The sequence below is a fragment of the Vipera ursinii genome, assembly GCF_947247035.1.
Source record: "Vipera ursinii genome assembly, chromosome: 4".
Classification (NCBI taxonomy): domain Eukaryota; kingdom Metazoa; phylum Chordata; class Lepidosauria; order Squamata; family Viperidae; genus Vipera; species Vipera ursinii.
The window spans coordinates 4466199-4484947 of NC_139514.1; the positions used below are offsets into that span (position 1 = coordinate 4466199).

The window sequence follows — 18749 nt, forward strand, 5'->3', positions numbered from 1 at the left end:
CTGACAGTGAGAAGAATTACTCAACCTTCCCTTCTCCACGCATTCCGCCTCCCCCCCCCTCGGTAGCACAGCTTCCCACCACAAGGACAACACCAGATAAGGAAATAACACTCTTATCCATCCAGGCAAGTGTGCAAGTTGCACCAACGGACAGATTAGCTGGTTTATAGCCCTTTTCTTTGATGGCAAGCGGTCAAGTTCTGACTCTTACCTTATCGGATAAGAAAAGCCGATTGCACCCAGAAGAACACAAAGTCTGAAGGTTGACTAATGTGAGGTTTTTTACAGATTGGAAGAAGGAGCTGAACATGGAAAGGCTGGGAGGGGGAGGCAATGGAGCCAAAGGCACAACGGCGGGAAATCCAGAGAACCAAACTTTTTTTTTTTTTTTTTTGCAGAGCATTTCGTGACCGTTCAAAGTTACAGTGGCACTGAAAAAAGTGACTTACGACCGGTTTTTACACTTACGACGGTTGCAGGGTCCCCATAGTCACGTGATCGAAATTCAGACGCTTGGCGAATGACTCGTATTTATGACGGTATCAGTGACCTTTTGTGACCTTCTGACAAGCAAAGTCAATGGGGAAGCCACAGTCACTTCACAACTGTGTTGCTAATTGAACAAATGCTGCCTGCAATTAGTGCAGGTTCGCATCCCACCAGGCTCAAGGTTGACTCAGCCTTCCATCCTTCCGAGGTAGTAAAATGAGGACCCAGATTGTTGGGGGCAATTAAGCTGACTTTGTAATAATGCCGCTTGGGGTGTGTGTGTGAAAGCCCTAACAAGCAGGAATATACATAGAATGAAGGCTACTGCTAAGCTTGTAAGCCGCCCTGAGTCTTCGGAGAAGGGCGGGATATAAATGGAATTAAAATAATAAATAAAACAATAATAAAATGCAGTGATTCCCTGAAGTGTGGCAAGAAAGGTAGTAAAATCGGGCAAAACTCACTTAACAACTGTCTCACTCAGCAGTACATCGTGGCGACAAAAACTGGATGCCGTATTCCAAGTGTGGCCTGACCAAGGCCTTGTAAAGTGGTATCAACACTTCACCTGATCTTGATTCTGTCCCTCTGTTAATGCAGCCTAGGATTGTGTTGGCTTTTGTGGCAGCTGCAGCACACGGCTGGCTCCTATTTAAGTGATTGTCCACTAGGTAAGGTAAAGGTAAAAGTTCCCCCGCACATGCGTGCTAGTCGTTTCCGACTCTAGGGGCCGGTGCTCATCTCCGTTTCAAAGCCGAAGAGCCAGCGCTTGTCCGAGGACGTCTCCGTGGTCATGTGGCCGGCATGACTAGACGCCAAAGGCGCACGGAACGCCGTTACCTTCCCACCGGAGTGGTCCCTATTTTTCTACTTGCATTTTTACGTGCTTTCGAACTGCTAGGTTGGCAGAAGCTGGGACGAGTAACAGGTGCTCACTCTGCTACGCAGCACACTAGGTACCACCTAATAATCTGTTTAAATGTAGGACTTTCTTTTTCTCACGCCTGAATGCCCAGTGTTGTTATGAAGTCAGGCAGGTTTGGAAGCCAGTAAATAAAATAAATCCTCCCTGAAATGTTTTTAAATGAACAAGGACTGAAAGCTCACACAAACGTGTGCTTCAGGAGCTTCTTTAAATTTCTCTTATTTGAAGTACAATTAACTTTTAGTTGCTGAAACACAGCATTCCTTCTGTTTCAGGCACTCTGCTAATATCATGTTTCTGAAAAGATTGCTTATCTGCATTTTAACTAGCTGGGGCTACAGAATTTGGGTCAGTTAGAAATATTTGTGGGGGGGGGCTTTTGAGGGTGAAGGAACACTCATTGACTTTCCTCTCTAGAAGTCCTTGTTTATTCAGGGTCTATGACAATTCGCCGTGACCAACTCACCGCAGCCACGTTGCCGTGGGACAACTCACTGCAGGACGAGAGTTACGTTAAATATTGAAGAAATGGTGGAATAGAATCATTGAAGAAAGGATGCAAAAGGAGCGACAGGACAGGACAGAACAGAACAGAACAGAATAGAATAGAAAATATGGAACGGAATGCAATAGAATAGAATAGAATAGAATAGAATAGAATAGAATAGAATAGAATAGAATAGAATAGAATAGAATAGAATAGAATAGAATAGAATAGAATAGAATAGAATAGAATAGAATAGAATAGAATAGAATAGAAAATATAGAATAGAATAGAATAGAATAGAATAGAATAGAATAGAATAGAATAGAATAGAATAGAATAGAATAGAATAGAATAGAATAGAATAGATTGAAATGGAATAGAATAGAATAGAATAGAATAGAATAGAATAGAATAGAATAGAATAGAATAGAATAGAATAGAATAGAATAGAATAGAATAGAATAGAATAGAATAGAATAGAAAATATGGAATAGAATAGAATAGAATAGAATAGAATAGAATAGAATAGAATAGAATAGAATAGAATAGAATAGAATAGAATAGAATAGAATAGAAAATATGGAATGGAGTGGAATGCAATAGAATAGAATAGGTAATAGGATATAGAATAGAATAGAATAATAGAGCTGGAAGGGACCTTGGAGGTCTTCTAGTCCAACCCCCTGCTCAGGCAGGAAACTTCCAGTGTTGGAACATCCACAACTTCTGTAGGCAGGTTGTTCCACTGTTTAATCGTCCTCACTGTCAGGAAGTTTCTCCTTAGTTCCAGGTTGCTTCTCTCCTTGATGAGTTTCCATCCGTTCCTTCTTTTCCTGCCTTCGGGCCCTTTGGAGAACAGCTTGACTCCCTCTTCTTTGGGGCAGACCCTGCTCTATTCAAGTCTACGTTCTATTCTAGAATGTGTTGTTCCTTGTGCTTAAGGCAGAAAGAGGGTCCTGGATATCCATCTTCAAGACCTCAAAGACCTGGGAACGCCTTGTCTCTCTTTGCGGCTGTCCTCACAGGACTGTCCTACTAACCCCTGGCCATCTTTGCAAGTTTTCATCAGCTCTGTCACTCCACCCTCGCTTACCTTTATCCATTTTTATTCCCCTGGCTTCAATTAGTTGCCTCGCGTGCTCCTCTGTGGTGCTTCTCCTGAAACCCAGCTGGTTTCTTTGTAATTTGAGATTCATGGGGTGGGTTAAATCAACCTTTTAATCCTTGGCTTCCTCGCGTGATCAAAGAATAGTTTAGGGGGCAAACTTGCAAGTCTGAACTTGGGCCTTAACCAATCTGAATCAGTTTGTTAAGATCCCGGTCCCTTACTTGAACTTGAGATACCATACCGATCTAATCGGATAACCCAAGCGGAGACTTTTCGATCAAGCAGCGCTTTATTATTTGATCAAATTACGGTAAGCAGCTGGGTGGCCCACAATCTGGAACGCTGGCAGAGTTACATGCAGAAGTGCCACACCTTAGAAAGATGGTAGCGTTGCTTTAATAAACTTTTGTTAGCCAATGAAAATTTTATTTTTTATTTTAATTCCATTTATATCCCGCCCTTCTCTGAAGACTCAGGGCGGCTTACAATCTAAGCACAAATCAAATGTGCTTAGCAATAGCCTTCATTCTATGTATATGCCTGCTTATTAGGGCTTTCGGTCCCCCCCCCAAGCGGCATTATTACAAAGTCAGCTTATTGCCCCCAACAATCTGGGTCCTCATTTTACCTACCTGGGAAGGATGGAAGGCTGAGTCAACCTTGAGCCTGGTGGGATGAGAACCTGCACTAATTGCAGGCAGCTGGTGTTACTCAAGGAGGCATTAGCCCACTGCTCCACCAAGGCTCTTTCATATGCTTTAGTCTCCAGGCCTTTGATCATCTTAGTTGCTCTTCTTTGCGCTTTTCCCAATGTCCTAGTGAAAATTGAAACAGTACTCGGAGTTGTTTTTTTTTAATCCCATTTATATCCCGCCCTTCTCCGAAGACTCAGGGCGGCTTACAAGCTTAGCAGTAGCCTTCATTCTATGTATATGCCTGCTTATTAGGGCTTTCACACACACCCCAAGCGGCATTATTACAAAGTCAGCTTATTGCCCCCAACAATCTGGGTCCTCATTTTACCTACCTCGGAAGGATGGAAGGCTGAGTCAACCTTGAGCCTGGTGGGACTCGAACCTGCACTAATTGCAGGCAGCTGGTGTTAGTTAAGGAGGCATCAGCCCACTGCTCCACCAAGAAAATCAGACACCAGAGCCGTTACATCATAAGGAAGACATCAATCATTCCTGTACGTTCCCATATTCCCTCCTTCAGCACATCCCATCCATGTACGTGTTTCCCACGCTTGTATGAGATTTCTCTGGTGCAAAAGCCGGTTTCAAAAAGCAAGAAAGCAACATGGGTGTCAAACTGCCAGCCCGCGGGCTGGACGCATCACGCGGAAGCCGTGCCCACCCCATTGCCGGCAATGGCAAAACAGTCCCGATACGTCACGTGACGTCAGGTGACATCGTGAGTTTGACATGTCTGAATTAGACTAAACATAAACTGGAGAAGAGCCTCATGCTGGGAAAGATCGAGGGCAATAGAAGAAGGGGACGACAGAGAATGAGGTGGCTGGATGGAGTCACTGAAGCAGGAGGCCTGAGCTTAAATGGACTCCAGAAGATGGTAGAGGACAGGAAGGCCTGGAGGAACGTTGTCCAGGGGGTCGTGATGGGTTGGACATGACTTCGCAGCGAAGGAGAAGGAGGAGGAGGACAACGACGACGACGAGGAGGAAGAGGAAGAAGAAGAAGAAGAAGAAGAAGAAGAAGAAGAAGAAGAAGAAGAAGAAGAAGAAAGAGAAGAAGAAGAAAGAAGAAAGAAGAAAGAAGAAGAAGAAGAAGAAGAAGAAGAAGAAGAAGAAGAAGAAGAAGAAGAAGAAGAAGAAGAAGAAGAAGAAGAAGATGACGACAGGTTGATGGCCAGAGAAGAAGGGGACGACAGAGAATGAGGTGGCTGGATGGAGTCACTGAAGCAGGAGGCGTGAGCTTAAATGGACTCCAGGAGATGGTAGAGGACAGGAAGGCCTGGAGGAACGTTGTCCATAGGGTCGTGATGGGTCGGACACGACTTCGCAGCTAACAACCACAACAACAAAAATTACCTTTTGTTCCAGCACCTTTCCAGTTAAAATCTAGAGCCATTACAGGTAAGTCCTTGAGTTATAACCCATTCGTTTTGCGATGGTTCCAAGTTACGGCAGCACTGGAAAAAGGGACTTATGATCACTTTCACACTTATGACCGTTGCGGCATCCCCGTGGTCACGGGATCAAAATTCAGATGTTTGGCCACTGGCCTGCATTTATGATGGTGTCCCGGGGTCACGTGATCCCCTGACGAGCAAAGTCACCTGAAGGCAGGACAAGAACCAAGGGATGGGAATTAACCAAACAGAGAAGCAACCTAGAACTAAGGAGAAACTTCCTGACAGTTAGAACAATTAACTAGTGCAGGGGTAGGCAACCTCGGCTCTTTTATGACTCATGGACTTCAACTCCCAGAATTCCTGAGCCAGCATGGCTGGCTCAGGAATTCTGGGAGTTGAAGTCCATGAGTCATAAAAGAGCCGAGGTTGCCTACCCCTGAACTAGTGGAACAACCTGCCTCCAGAAGCTGTGAATGCTCCAACACTGGACATTTTAAAGAAGAGACTGGATAGCCATTTATCTGAAATGGTCTAGGGTTTCCTGCCTGAGCAGGGGTTGGACTAGATGACCTCCAAGATCCCTTCCAACTTTATTATTGTTGTTGTTATTTCCATGGGGAAGCCAGATTCACTTAACAACCATGTGACCGACTTAACAACTGCAGTGATTCTCTTACCAACCGTGGCAAGAAAGGTTGTGAAATAGGGCAAAACTCACTTGAGAACTGTCTCGCTTAGCAACAGAAATGTTGGGCCCCATTGTGGTCGTAAGCCGAGGACTTAACAGGTGAGTTGTCCAAGACTCCCTGTAATAGCTTCAGATTTTACTGAACCAATTTTAGGTTTTCATCCCAGTATTGGTGGAGCAGTGGGCTAATGCCTCCGTAAGTAACACCAGCTGCCTGCCATTAGTGCAGGTTCGAGTCCCACCAGGCTCAAGGTTGACTCAGCCTTCCATCCTTCCGAGGTAGGTAAAATGAGGACCCAGATTGTTGGGGGCAATTAAGCTGACTTTGTAATAATGCCGCTTGGGGTGTGTTGTGAAAAGCCCTAATAAGCAGGCATATACATAGAATGAAGGCTACTGCTAAGCTTGTAAGCCGCCCTGAGTCTTCGGAGAAGGGCGGGATATAAATGGGATTAAAATAAAAAAATAAAATAAATGAAAGAACTACATTGCATTTCCTGGACGTAGAAAAAGGAACAACCTTTTTTTCCTTTATTTACTAGCTTTTTACATTTTTCCCCCCAGCCAGGATTCTCGCTCAAAAAGGCAACAAGGTTTTCAACTTCCAGAGGCATAATTCGGGGACATGATGTCCGATCCCTACCCAACAAATTCACAAATGTCAGCGGTCAGTTCTCAGGCACCACGAATTTACCAGGGCGGGCAACAGGTTTGAAAATCCCAGGCCAACGATTAAAGCCACCAGCATCCAGGCCCCTCCGGATAAGACAGAAAACAGACTATTTCCCATCAGTGGTCCCAGTTGCTCCTCCAGAAAAAGGATCTCGTTGTCCAGAGCCTTGCAGATCCCTTCCAGTTCAACCATCATGCGTTCCAGCTTGGCAGACTGCTGCTTCTCCTCCTCGTACCTCTGCTTGGCCGTCTCCATTTTCGCCTCCAGCTGTTTAACGTCCGCCACAGTGTTCTCCACCTCCTGCTTCATGCGCAAAATATCCTGGTCCCGACTAGCCTTGGAGGCCTGAAACCTGACAAGGTTATTGGAGACCTTCGTGATTTGGGAATGGAGCACCTTGTTGGTCTGTGTCAAGGTCTGGTTTTGCACCTCCAGAGTTGCCCTTGTGTCCTCCAGTTCTCGGAAAATCTCCTGAAGTTTGTTCTCTTCTTTTTCCAGACAAATGGTTTGGCTTTCCAGGCTCCTGTTCTGCTCTTTCCTGACCGTAATCTTGACAATTTTCCGCTTCATGGTTGGCCACCTTGACTCTTAGGTCCCTGATCTCCTTTGTCAAGCTTTCTCGGGCGTCCATCAGAAGGGACGCTGCCGATTTCATCGTGGTTTCGGGGGACGAAAGGGATCGGTTTTGCCACCGTTCTCTGCTGAGGGACAAGCACAGTTAGAATATGTAAGAAGACTCTTCAATTTCACAATGGGTGGACAGATTTAACCATGGTTTCAAGTGACAAATTGTGACCATCCTAGACCAAGCCAAACTTGAACCATGGGCCCTATCCAACAAAATGAGGTTCAGTGTGGAGAAAAGCCAAGTCTTACACTTAGGCAGGAAAAAACAAAGGCACAAATACAGATTGGGCGAGACCTCTCTCAACGGTGAGAGAGACCTTGGAGTCCTAGTAGTGGACAATCACTTGACCATGAGCCAGCCGTGTGCAGCAGCAGCCAAAAAAGCTAATACAATCCTGGGTTGTATAAACAGAGGCATAGAATCAAGATCACGCTAAGTATTAGCTTTATAAAACCCTAGTAAGACCACATCTGGAATACTGCAGATAATTTTGGTCACCATATCACAAAAAAGACTTTGAGAGTTTGGAAAAAATTCAGAGAAGAGCAACTGAGACGATCCAAGGCCTGGAGGCTAAAACATAGGAAGAACGGCTGCGGGACTTGGGTTTGGCTAGTCTAAAGAAAAGAAGAAATAGGGGAGACATGATAGCAATGCTCCAGTATTTGAGGGGCTGCCCCAAATAAGAGGGGGTCATGTTATTCTCCAAAGCACCAGAGGGAAGGACGAGAAACAATGGTTGGAAACTGATCAAAGAGAGAAGCAACCTGGAATTAAGGAGAAACTTCCTGGCAGTGAGGACAATCAACCAGTGGAACAGCTTGCCACCAGAAATCGTGGGTGCTCCATCATTGGAGATTTTTAAGAAGAGACTGGACATTCACCTGTCTGAGATGGTATAGGTTCCCCTGCTTAAGCAGAGGGCTGGACTAGAAGATCTCCAAGGTCATTCTATTCTATTCTATTCTATTCTATTCTATTCTATTCTATTCTATTCTATTCTATTCTATTCTATTCTATTCTATTCTATTCTATTCTATTCTATTCTATTCTATTCTATTCTTTCCTGTTCTATTCTATTCTATTCTATTCTATTCTGTTCTGTTCTGTTCTGTTCTGTTCTGTTCTGTTCTATGTCCAGAAATGATAAAGATTTACTGGAAGCCTGGCACACTGCCTAATTGGCCATCAACAGACACATAGACATAAACAACACCTACATACTATGCAAAACAGAATTGACAAACCGAACAGAAAGATCGAAAAACCTCCCCACCAGCAGTCAACATCCAGATGAGCAGTGATTAATATCAAAATGCCAATTAAAAGAAATTAAATCGACACTTTCTTCAGAACTGGGTCAGCGCATTAGCCGAGGTTCCCGGTGAGATATGCTTGTTTATTGTGGGGGTTAGAGGAACCATCATTTTGCCTACTCACCGAAGGATACTCAGTTCCCACCAGAGAAATGGCCTCTCCCAAACAGCCCAGCATCAACCAGAGCTCAGTCCAAACCCAACAGTCAGACATTGCCTTGCAGCTGATGTCACAAACCACAATCTTCAGCCAATCAGGACCTTTTATGGATCGCATCCCTCCCAAATAGCTTGACATTTCGAGAACATCTTTTGAAGGATGGCTTACAATTAAAAATATAAGGGGAGATTCCAGACCTTTGAGCCCCCCCCCTCCCAAAAGAATCATGCCCCAGAAAAGATACAGTATTTATTTGTGTTTTTGTTTGTATCCCACCTTTATTACTTTACAAGTAACTTAGAGTGGAAAGCATGCTTAATATTCCTTCCTCCTCCTATTTTCCCCGCAACAACCAGAAGAACAGAGTTGGAAGGGACCTTGGAGATCTTCTAGTCCAACCCCCTGCTCAGTCAGGAAGCCATATATAGCATTTCAGACAAATGGTCCTCTTAAAAACTTTCAGTGTTGGAGCATCCACAACTTCTGGAGGGAAGTTGTTCCACTGGTTAATTGTTCTGTCAGGACGTTCGTCCTTAATTCCAGGTTGCTTCTCTCCTTGGTTAATTTCCATCCGTTGCTTCTTGTCCTGCCTTCAGGTGCTTTGGAAATTAGGTTGACCCCTTATTTGTGGCAGCCCCTTAGATATTGGAAGACTGCTATCATGTCACACTAGTAGTCCTTCATTAAACTAGACATGCCCAATTCCTGCAACCGTTCTTCGTATGTTTCAGCCTCCAGGCCCCTGATCATCCTTGTTGCTCTTCTCTGCACTCTTTCCAGAGTATCAACATCTTTTTTATATTGTGGTGACCAAAACTGGATGCAGTATTCCAAGTGTGGACTTACCAAGACATTGTAAAGTGGTATTAACATTTTATGTAATCTTGATTCTATCCCTCTGTTAATGCAGCCTAGAACTGTTTTTGGCTTTTTTTGGCAGCTGCAGCACAATGTTGGCTCAACTAACATAACCAATTTATCTATCACACCAATTATCCCATGGTGCACCCTTCCTTAAAGGTTCTTGCAAACTGATTAAATGTATGTATTGCAGCATCTATTGTGTGTCTTGGACAAAGTGATCATGGTTTATGAAAGTGTAAGGATGAATCTATAGAATGTACACTGAGAGATTATGCAACAGAGACAAATTCCTTGTGTGTCCAATCACACTTGGCCTATTCTATTCTATTCTATTCTGTTCTGTTCTATTCTATTCTTTCCTTATTCTATTCTTTCCTTATTCTATTCTATTTTATTCTATTCTTTCCTTGTTCTATCCTTATTCTGTTCTATTCTATTCTTTCCTTATTCTATTCTATTTCCTTATTCTATTCTATTCTGTTCTGTTCTGTTCTATTCTATTCTTTCCTTATTCTATTCTTTCCTTATTCTATTCTATTTTATTCTATTCTTTCCTTGTTCTATCCTTATTCTGTTCTATTCTATTCTTTCCTTATTCTATTCTATTTCCTTATTCTATTCTATTCTGTTCTGTTCTATTCTAACCATAGATGTAGCTGGACCATTTCCAAGAGGTTACCATCCAGATGACCCAGGCCTGCGACTCCTTGCGTGTTCCAAGTTGTGTCCAAAAGAAATTCCCGGTCTCGTGGAGTAAAGCACAACTGGGGTGTCTTGTTCCCCCCCCCAATTCTCTCCACAGCAAGACCACTGCAGAACTTGGATTCAAGCACAGCATAACACAAGTACAGGTAGTCCTCGACGTACGACCACAACTGAGCCCAAAATTTCTGTTGCTGAGTGAGACATCTGTCAAGTGAATTTTGCCCCATTTTACAACCTTGCTTGCCAGCATTGTGAATTCACTGCAGTTGATGAGTTAGTAACTCAGTTGTTAAGTGAATCTGGCTTCCCCCATTGACTTTTGTTTTTTTGAAGGTCCCAAAAGGGGATCACATGACCTTGGAAAGGTCGTAACTGTGAAAAACAGCCGTAAGTCGCATTTTTCAGTGCTGTTTGAACGGTCACTATATGAATTGTTTTACTTCAGTCACTATATGAACTGTTGTAAGTCGAGGACTACCTGTAATCTATCTTCCTCCAATCCTATTTAGCACCTTCTTTCTCTTCCCTGCCACCCCTGGTTTCACCTCTGTCCCCATGATTCCCACCCCAGAACAGGTGCCTGAAACGTACTTTTTTGGCTTGTGCCTGCATCTAACCCAGGTTACACATTCAGATGAAATATATATTTGGGCAGGTTCACGGACCACTCAAAATTGCTGGGGAATGCACAGCACATTTGACGTACCCCTAGATATGCCTATGAGGGGTGGGATGGCTCAGCGGTTAAAGACACCAAGCTTGTTAGCCGGAGATCTGACAGCCCGAGTTCGAGAGCTGAGCGTTGCACGAGGGGGTGAGCTCCCATCCCTTGCTCCAGCTACTGCCCACCTTGCAGTTCGAAAGCATGCAAATGCGAGTAGATAAACAGGCACAGCTTCAGTGGGAAGGTAATGGCGTTCTGTACAGCCACGCTGGCCACATGACCACAGAAATGGTTTTTGGACGATGCTGGCTCATCTTGGCTTTGAGATGATGCTGTTGGACCTGTTGTGATTCAGGGTCAGCCTGTGGGTTCGGCAGTTGGGTCGGACGACTCAGAGGAGGAGGAGGAGGGGGGTGTTGAAGAGCTTGCTGAGGGGGTTGGACAGCTTGATGAGAGCCCTCAGCCAGGCCCCTCTCACCTGGTCACGACGCAGACCCAGCTGTGTGAGCCTGACAGCGTGGATGAAGATGACCCACAGCTGGCCCTGTTCAAGGACGCCTGACGCAGGAGGCAGTCAATCAGGAATAAACAGAGGAAGGCAATGGGGCTCCTCGGAAGGAGGCAGAGAGAAACCACGCCCTGAACTGTATATAAGGGGGAATGCGTGGGAGGGCTGGTTTGCTGAAGGCAACCGCTTGAAAAGCTCCTGTTTCTGGGTTTGTGTCTTGTTCTATTTGTTTTTGTAACAATAAATTTGGCAGGCATAATTCCAGCCTCTTGCCTTCTTGTAAAAGGGGTTGTCCCTGCTTTTTCTGCAGGGCTGGTAGCAGGCTGGTACAGAACAGGACCTTTTCATTTTTCCCTTCCCTACTTCCCCACGAAACTAGGGAAGTTGCACGAAGGGGCGCGATGGCTCAGCGGTTAAAAGCCACTGAGCTTGTCAGATGAAGAGCTGACATCCCGGGTTCGACACCGGAGCACCACGTGACAGGGTGAGCTCCCATTACTTGCCTCAGCTCCTGCCCACCTAGCAGTTTGAAAACTTGCAAATGCGAGTAGATAAACAGGTACCAGTTCGGTGGGAAGGTAACAGCGTTCTATGTGCTTTTGGCGTAGTAGAGCCATGCTGGCCACATGACCATGGAAATTGTCTTCAGACAACCATCTCTCTTGGCTAAGAAACTGAGATGAGCATTGCACCCTGGACACAACTGGACAAGAAAACTTTTTAGATGTTCTTATCTGTTTTGTTGCCATGTTAATTTATGAGAATATTTTCCGAGCTTCGTTGTCTTCTTGGAGAAGGGAGCCTCAAGGACCCCTCATTCATCTCTGAGCTACAAATATTCACCCTTATTGTTAATTAATTATAGTTTTATGGAGGTAGTCCTCATTTTATGGTTGCCTATTGGCTTAGTGACGATTTCAAATTCCAATGGACCCACCGGAGGGATACGTACAACCCATATTGTGTTTCCCCGAAAATAAGACCGGGTATTATATTATTATTATTATTATTATTATTATTATTACTATTAGCTTCCAAAAGAGGCACCAGGTCTTATTTTTGGGGTAGGCCTTCCTTCACCTCTGGCACCCACTCAGCCGGTCCACTTCTTCTGGGGCCGAAGTTCTGCAGCTGCATTCGGGTCTGCATTTTACAGTCAGGCCTTACCAGAAGGCCTAAGCAGCTGAATACCGAGCTATGGATTCAATCCATAGTTTGGTGCTCAGCTGCAGAGATCTTGCAGAACTGAGCTATGGACTGAACCCATAGCTTGGTGCTCGGCTGCAGAGGCCTTCTGGAAAGGCCTGTGACTGAGAAATGCAGGCCTGGCTGCAGAAGAGGCCTCAGAAGAAGTGGGCCAGTGAAGAGAGGCCTAGCTGCAAGGGAAGTGGGTGCAGGGTGTTTGGGGGAGCTCCACACCTTCACACCCTGCCCTACCTTGATTTTTAGGGCTTATGTTTGGGGTAGGGCTTATATTAGGCCCACTCCCAAAAATCAAGCTAGGGCTTATTGTTGGTGTTGGCCTTATTTTCGGGAAAACACAGTAGTTGAAGTTCCAATGCCCGCTCCCCCCCAGGTCACATGATGAATTTTTGGGTGCTTAGCAGCCGGCATTTATGGCCATTTGCTGCGTCCTGAGGTCATGTGAATGCACTTTTATAAGGGTTTTGCCGAAAACTGGCATTTACGTCTGATTTTTGACAAAACCACACCCATACCAAACAATTGGTTCAGTTAAGGACTGTGGTGTTCACTTAACAACTGTGGCATTCCGTACTTAATGAGAGCCGCAAAAAAAGACCATTAAAATTGGATCAGTCATGCACTGGCCCGCATTATGTCCATGATGGGCAGGCGCCATTACGGTCATAACTTGAGGACTACCTGCATTTTGCTTTGGTTTTTGAACGATGTGAACCACCTTGAGGGCTCATCGTGACACAAAGCAGGAAATGTAAATAAACACCTGCTGGCAAGGTATATCGGTAGTCCTCAATTTACAACAATTGAGCTCAACCTTTCTATTATTGAGGTTTGCCCTATTTTATGCCCTGCAAATGTTAAGTGAATCACTGCCGTTAAGTTAGCAAGAGGGTTTGTGAAATGAATCTGGCTTCCCCCTTGACTTTGCTTGTCAGGGGGTCGCAAAAGGGGACACAGCGACCGTCATAAATATGAGTCAGTTGTCAAGCATCTGAATTCTGATCACGTGATCGTGGGGATGCTGCAACAGTCGTTAAGAGTGAAAAACAGTCATTTTTTTCCAGTGCCGTTGTAACTTCAGTCACTAAATGAACTGCTGTTAAGTGGAGGACTATCACAGACTATCACTATTAAGTGGAGGACAATCCTTGCACATGCTTTGGAATACTCTTTCCTGCCTCAACTGCACACAGAGGGCTAATCTATTTTCAGCACATGGAAAAAGGGGTTCCCTAAAATCCAGACAGAGGGACGCAGTGGCTCAGTGGGTTAAGACGCTGAGCTTGTCGATCAGAAGGTCGGCAGTTTGGCGGGTCGAATCCCGAGTGCCGCGTAACAGAGTGAGCGCCTGTTACTCGTCCCAGCTTCTGCCCACCTAGCAGTTCGAAAGCACGTAAAAATGCAAGTAGAAAAACAGGGACCACTACGGTGGGAAGGTAACAGCGTTCCGTGCGCCTTTGGCGTCTAGTCATGCCGGCCACATGAACACGGAGACGTCCTCGGACAAACGCTGGCTCTTCGGCTATGAAATGGAGATGAGCACCGGCCCCTAGAGTCGGAAACGACTAGCACGCATGTGCGGGGGAACCTTTACCTTTACCTTTTAAAATCCAGACTGCAATTCAAAGCTTGGGCTTCTGGATGCTTTTTAATATTTTGTTGTGTCAAAACCTGTGCCAGCGTTCTTTTCCATGCATTTATATTCTTTTGCCTCATGACATTCTCGCCTTTTACAAACCGAATCAGTGTGAAACATCCACAATCTAGTTTATTCGAAACCTGCTTTGGCATCCATCGCTTTCGTATCGCACAAATTACAAGGTTGTTCTACACAAAAGTTCCCGGGATACTGATGCTCACCCGTACCTGGATCTGTAAAGACTCAGTAGCTCAAAGGCCCAGATAAACGAGTCCTGACATACAGTTGTTGTGGGTTTTTTTGCAAATTTTAAAATGGGAAACCCTGGTATTCTTTACCAGAGCTAGAAGGCAGCAAAGAAATAACCCCTCAAAATCAACCCTTTTCTTCACTGCAAACCTTGGCTCTTTTATGACTCATGGACTTCAACTCCCAGAATTCCTGAGCCAGCATGGCTCAGCATGGCAACCTCTCCATTTCTCCTCAGCTTGGCTGGCTCAGGAACTCTGGGAGTTGAAGTCCACGAGTCATGAAAGGGCCATAGTTCCACCATGCTGGCTGAGGAATTCTGGGAGTTGAAGTCCACAAGTCATGAAGGGGCCAAAGTTTTCCCCATGCTGGCTCAGGAATTCTGGGAGTTGAAGTCCATGAGTCATAAAGGGGCCATAGTTCCACCATGCTGGTTGAGGAATTCTGGGAGTTGAAGTCCACGAGTCATGAAAGGGCCATAGTTCCACCATGCTGGCTGAGGAATTCTGGGAGTTGAAGTCCACGAGTCACGAAAGAGCCAAGGCGGCCTACCCCTGGCCTAGCCCTATTTTTAAAGCAAGGGTCAAAGGAGCAAATTTCTGTATTATTTAATCTGAGATCATAAAAAAATCCAAGACCACTTACAGCAGCTTTTCCCCCATCTGTGGTACCTTCCAGCTGTCCTGGACTTCAACTCCCATCATTCCTTTGCTCAAGAGGGATTCTGGGAACTGAAGCTCCAATCCATCCGGAAAGTCCTGTTCTAATCTATTAACTAAATGGGCAGATTAGGCAGAACTAACCTGCAGGTTAGGCTGGGGAAAAAGCCGTCGGGATTTAATCAGAGGACAATTTCTTTCTCATACGCCTACTCACACACATAGGGCTATAAACACACATACAACTCACACAAAACCCCAAACACATTGCATGATCATCACCGATTAATTAATCTTCCAAAAAGGGGTGGGGCGGGGCGGGGTGGTAGTATTCATCCTAACTAACTTCAATCTTTGACGCATGCAAACTTCGTCCAAACATCCAGCGGAGTCAGAGGGAATATGTCAACCTCTTTCCCTTGAGATTATAAAAACAGTCCACGTTTCTCTTTGCCTAGCCTAGTTTTCAAGTAATTTAAACAAACTTTACAGTAGTTTTAAGAACCGAGCTCTTCGAGAGGTAATAAAAGGAGGCCTAAAGAACTGTTATCTTGCTTAGGAAAAAAAAGAAAAGTCATTTAAAAAGTTTCTGCAGAATATTCTTCTTTTTCGTTTCCGAAATCCGTACATTAAAAGATCCGGAAGCTTGCAAGAGTTCGTTTTGGCAAGAACACAGCTTTTGAGATCAGAACAGGAGGGGGGGGGGTTTGTCTTGCAATACCCAAGTCCAGAGTTAACTCCGTGCCGTACGTCCGTTTTCTGAATTCTCCATCCAAATTTCGTGATTCCAGTTACCCACACCCCCCCAAAAAAAATTAAAAAAAAAAAAGATTAAAAGGCTTCTGCACAGGGCAGAAATCCTAAAAGAGGAACTTTTTTAAAAAATGGTCTCTTAAAAAAAGAAAAAGAGAAAAAACAAGGATAAAACAGAAACCGTTAAGCGGAAGGATTCGGAAACAGCTGGTTGTGTGTGTGTGTGTGTGTGTGTGTGTGTGTGTTTTCCCTCAGTGGTTGTTCTTCGTGGCCTCTTTTGCCGCAACGATCAGAGGGGTGAGGCTGGACAGGGGCTTGGCAATTTTCAGGAACTGGTGCTAGGAAAAAAAAAGAGAGAGAGAGAGAGAGAGAGAGAAAAGCAACATGGGAAAACATTCACAACTTTTGCGGGCCTTTTAATCTGTCAATAGAAAAGAAACGTGTGTTGTATTTATAAAGTTGCTGCCTTGCTGTGTGGAAAAGCTTCAAGGGTGAAATGCCGTCCATGCTCTTTTGTAGGTCGCCCTCGACTTACAACCACAGCTGAGGCCGAAATTTCTGTCATTAAGCGAGACAGTGGTTAAGTGAGTTTTGCTCCGTTTTACGACCTTTCTTGCCACGCTTGTTAAGCAAATCACCGCAGTTATTCAGTTAGCAACACGGTTGTGAAGTGAATCTGGCTCCCCACCACCACGGACTTTGCTTCTCAGAAGGTCGCAAAAAGGGGAATCACGTGACTCCAGGGACGCTGCGACCGTCATAAATACGAGTCAGTACGCCAAGCGTCTGAAATTTGGATCACGTGATCGTGGGGATGCTGCAACGGTCGTAAGTGCGAAAGTAGGTCACAAGTCACTTTTTCCTGTGTTGTCGTAACTTTGAACGGTCACTTAAACGAATGCAAGTCAAAAGTTAGCTTTAAGTCAGCAGCTGAAATTGAGGGAAGTATAGACAAAATCTTTCGTGTGAACTCATGGATTGCAAGGCAGAGGAAGTTACCTAGAGATGTGGTGGTTTACTTTACAAAGAGAGCAATTAGGGATGAAGTTATCCAAGTTGCTTATGATACTAAGCTTGTGGTTGCTGAGCAGGAAGTTTTGGTTTTAAAAGAGATTCCTCCAAAAATTTTAAGGAGAAGGAAAGATTTTGCCTTTTTGGCACAGGAACTTAAGAAATGTGACATCAAATTTAGATGGGAGATTCCAGTGGGCATGGTGGTGATGCATGAAGGCAAGAGACACCGTTTGGTCACAGTAACTCAGGCACGTGATTTTTACAGTAAAGTTTTAAAAGCAACCCCTCCACCACTTTTGGAATCTGTAAAGGGAAATGGCGAGGGAAAGCCTCAAGATGCTGAAGGAATACAGACAGAGGAGAATGGTATTGGAGGGGATCAAATTACAGTTTCATCAGCAGCTGCTAGAGAGCGGAGGATGACGCGTGCCGCCTTAAGACGAGTGAGACAAGAGCAAGAGCAAGATCAGCAGAAATTTATGGAACCTCCAAAGCGTACTTATAGCGAAGCTGTGGGAGGGGCGCGGCCTAAGGAAGTTAAAGGGGTCCTGGCAGACGTGCTCCAGAAGCTTCGGGATGCCAAGAATGGCAACTAAGTTCCTAACTTGGAATGTTAATGGATTAAACTCACCACAGAAGAGAAAGAAAGTTTTTCAATATTTAAAACAATTTAAGACTGACGTTATCTGCTTGCAGGAAACGCATATTAGGGTTATGGACCAAAAGTACCTGTTGAATTCAAGGTTGGGTACGCAATTTATTGCTTCTGCAATGAATAAGAAAAATGGAGTGGTTATTTATGTTAAGAATACTCTGACAGCGGAACTAATTGAAGTAGATAAACAAGGAAGATATGTTATGATAGATTTGCTGTTAGAAGGCAAAAAAACGCTTTTAGTTGGACTGTACACTCCTAATCAACAACAAGCTGACTTTTATAATTCACTACATACAAAGATTACCCAGTTGGATTATAAATCTTTTATTTTTATGGGAGATTGGAATGGTGTCCTGGATGTACAGCTGGACAAATCTGGTTTTTTTAAACATGCCCCGAGTCATGCTAGATTGCCTAAATCTTTTTTTGAAATGAAGGATGATCTGGAATTGCGAGACATTTGGCGAGAAACACATTTACATGAAAAGGATTATACTTTTTTCTCTGATAGACACCAATCTTTTTCTAGGATTGATTTTATATTATTGACTAATGATTTTTTTTCTAGGATTAAGAAGATAAAGATTTGCGCAAGAACTATATCTGACCATAGTCCAGTCTGGTTAGAGATCAACAAGGACAATAGAGATAGGCGCTCCTGGAGTGTAAATGAGAATTTGTTTACAAATCAGAGAAATGTGGAAGAATGCAAAAAGCAGATGAAGGACTTTTTTGAAATTAATATGAACAAGGATACTTCTATGGACATGGTTTGGGATGCTGGCAAAGCCTATATGAGAGGGGTGTTAATATATATGAATAATAAATACAGACGTAATTTGGAAGTTAGGAGGAAAGAACTGGAGAATGAAATTAGGGAAAAAGAAAAGGCCCTAATTTTGAACCCATCGGATGTGAAGATTAAAGAGGTTATTAATTTGCTAAGAGGACAATTTGATAAGCTGATGGCTAATCAGGTGGCAACTAACTTACGGTTTGCTAGGCATAATACTTTTTGCAATGCCAATAAACCAGGTAGGTGGTTAGCTTACAGGTTAAGGAAAAAAGAAAGGGCTTCCAACATAGATAAAATTGAACATAAAGGCAAGATTGTGTTTCAACAGGATCTTATTAAGGAAGCCTTTGTGGACTTTTATTCCAAATTATATGTTAAGGATAAGATTAATGAAACAGATATTGATGTATATTTGAAAAATGCTAGCATCCCGGTTCTTACACAAGAACAAAAGGAAGAGATTAATCAA

General features: G+C 44.1%; 1 protein-coding gene and 1 long non-coding RNA gene across 3 annotated transcripts in view; both read right to left on the reverse strand.

Moving 5' to 3' along the window:
- Window positions 1-7127: 7127 nt before the first annotated feature.
- LOC310640109 lies at window positions 7128-11668 on the reverse strand. Its single transcript, XR_014492465.1, has 3 exons — window positions 11650-11668; window positions 10987-11142; window positions 7128-7165 (listed from the first exon to the last, which is right to left on the reverse strand). It is a non-coding gene; the product is annotated as an uncharacterized lncRNA (long non-coding RNA).
- A 2534-nt stretch (window positions 11669-14202) lies between these two features.
- Window positions 14203-18749, reverse strand: part of PAK1 (p21 (RAC1) activated kinase 1) — an 82821-nt gene continuing 78274 nt past the window's right edge. For both annotated transcript variants that reach the window (XM_083362131.1, XM_083362132.1), the window contains one exon: window positions 14203-16150. In XM_083362131.1, coding sequence (XP_083218257.1) covers window positions 16064-16150 — 87 coding nt within the window. In that variant the 3' untranslated portion in view covers window positions 14203-16063. The remainder of the gene's footprint in view (window positions 16151-18749) is intronic.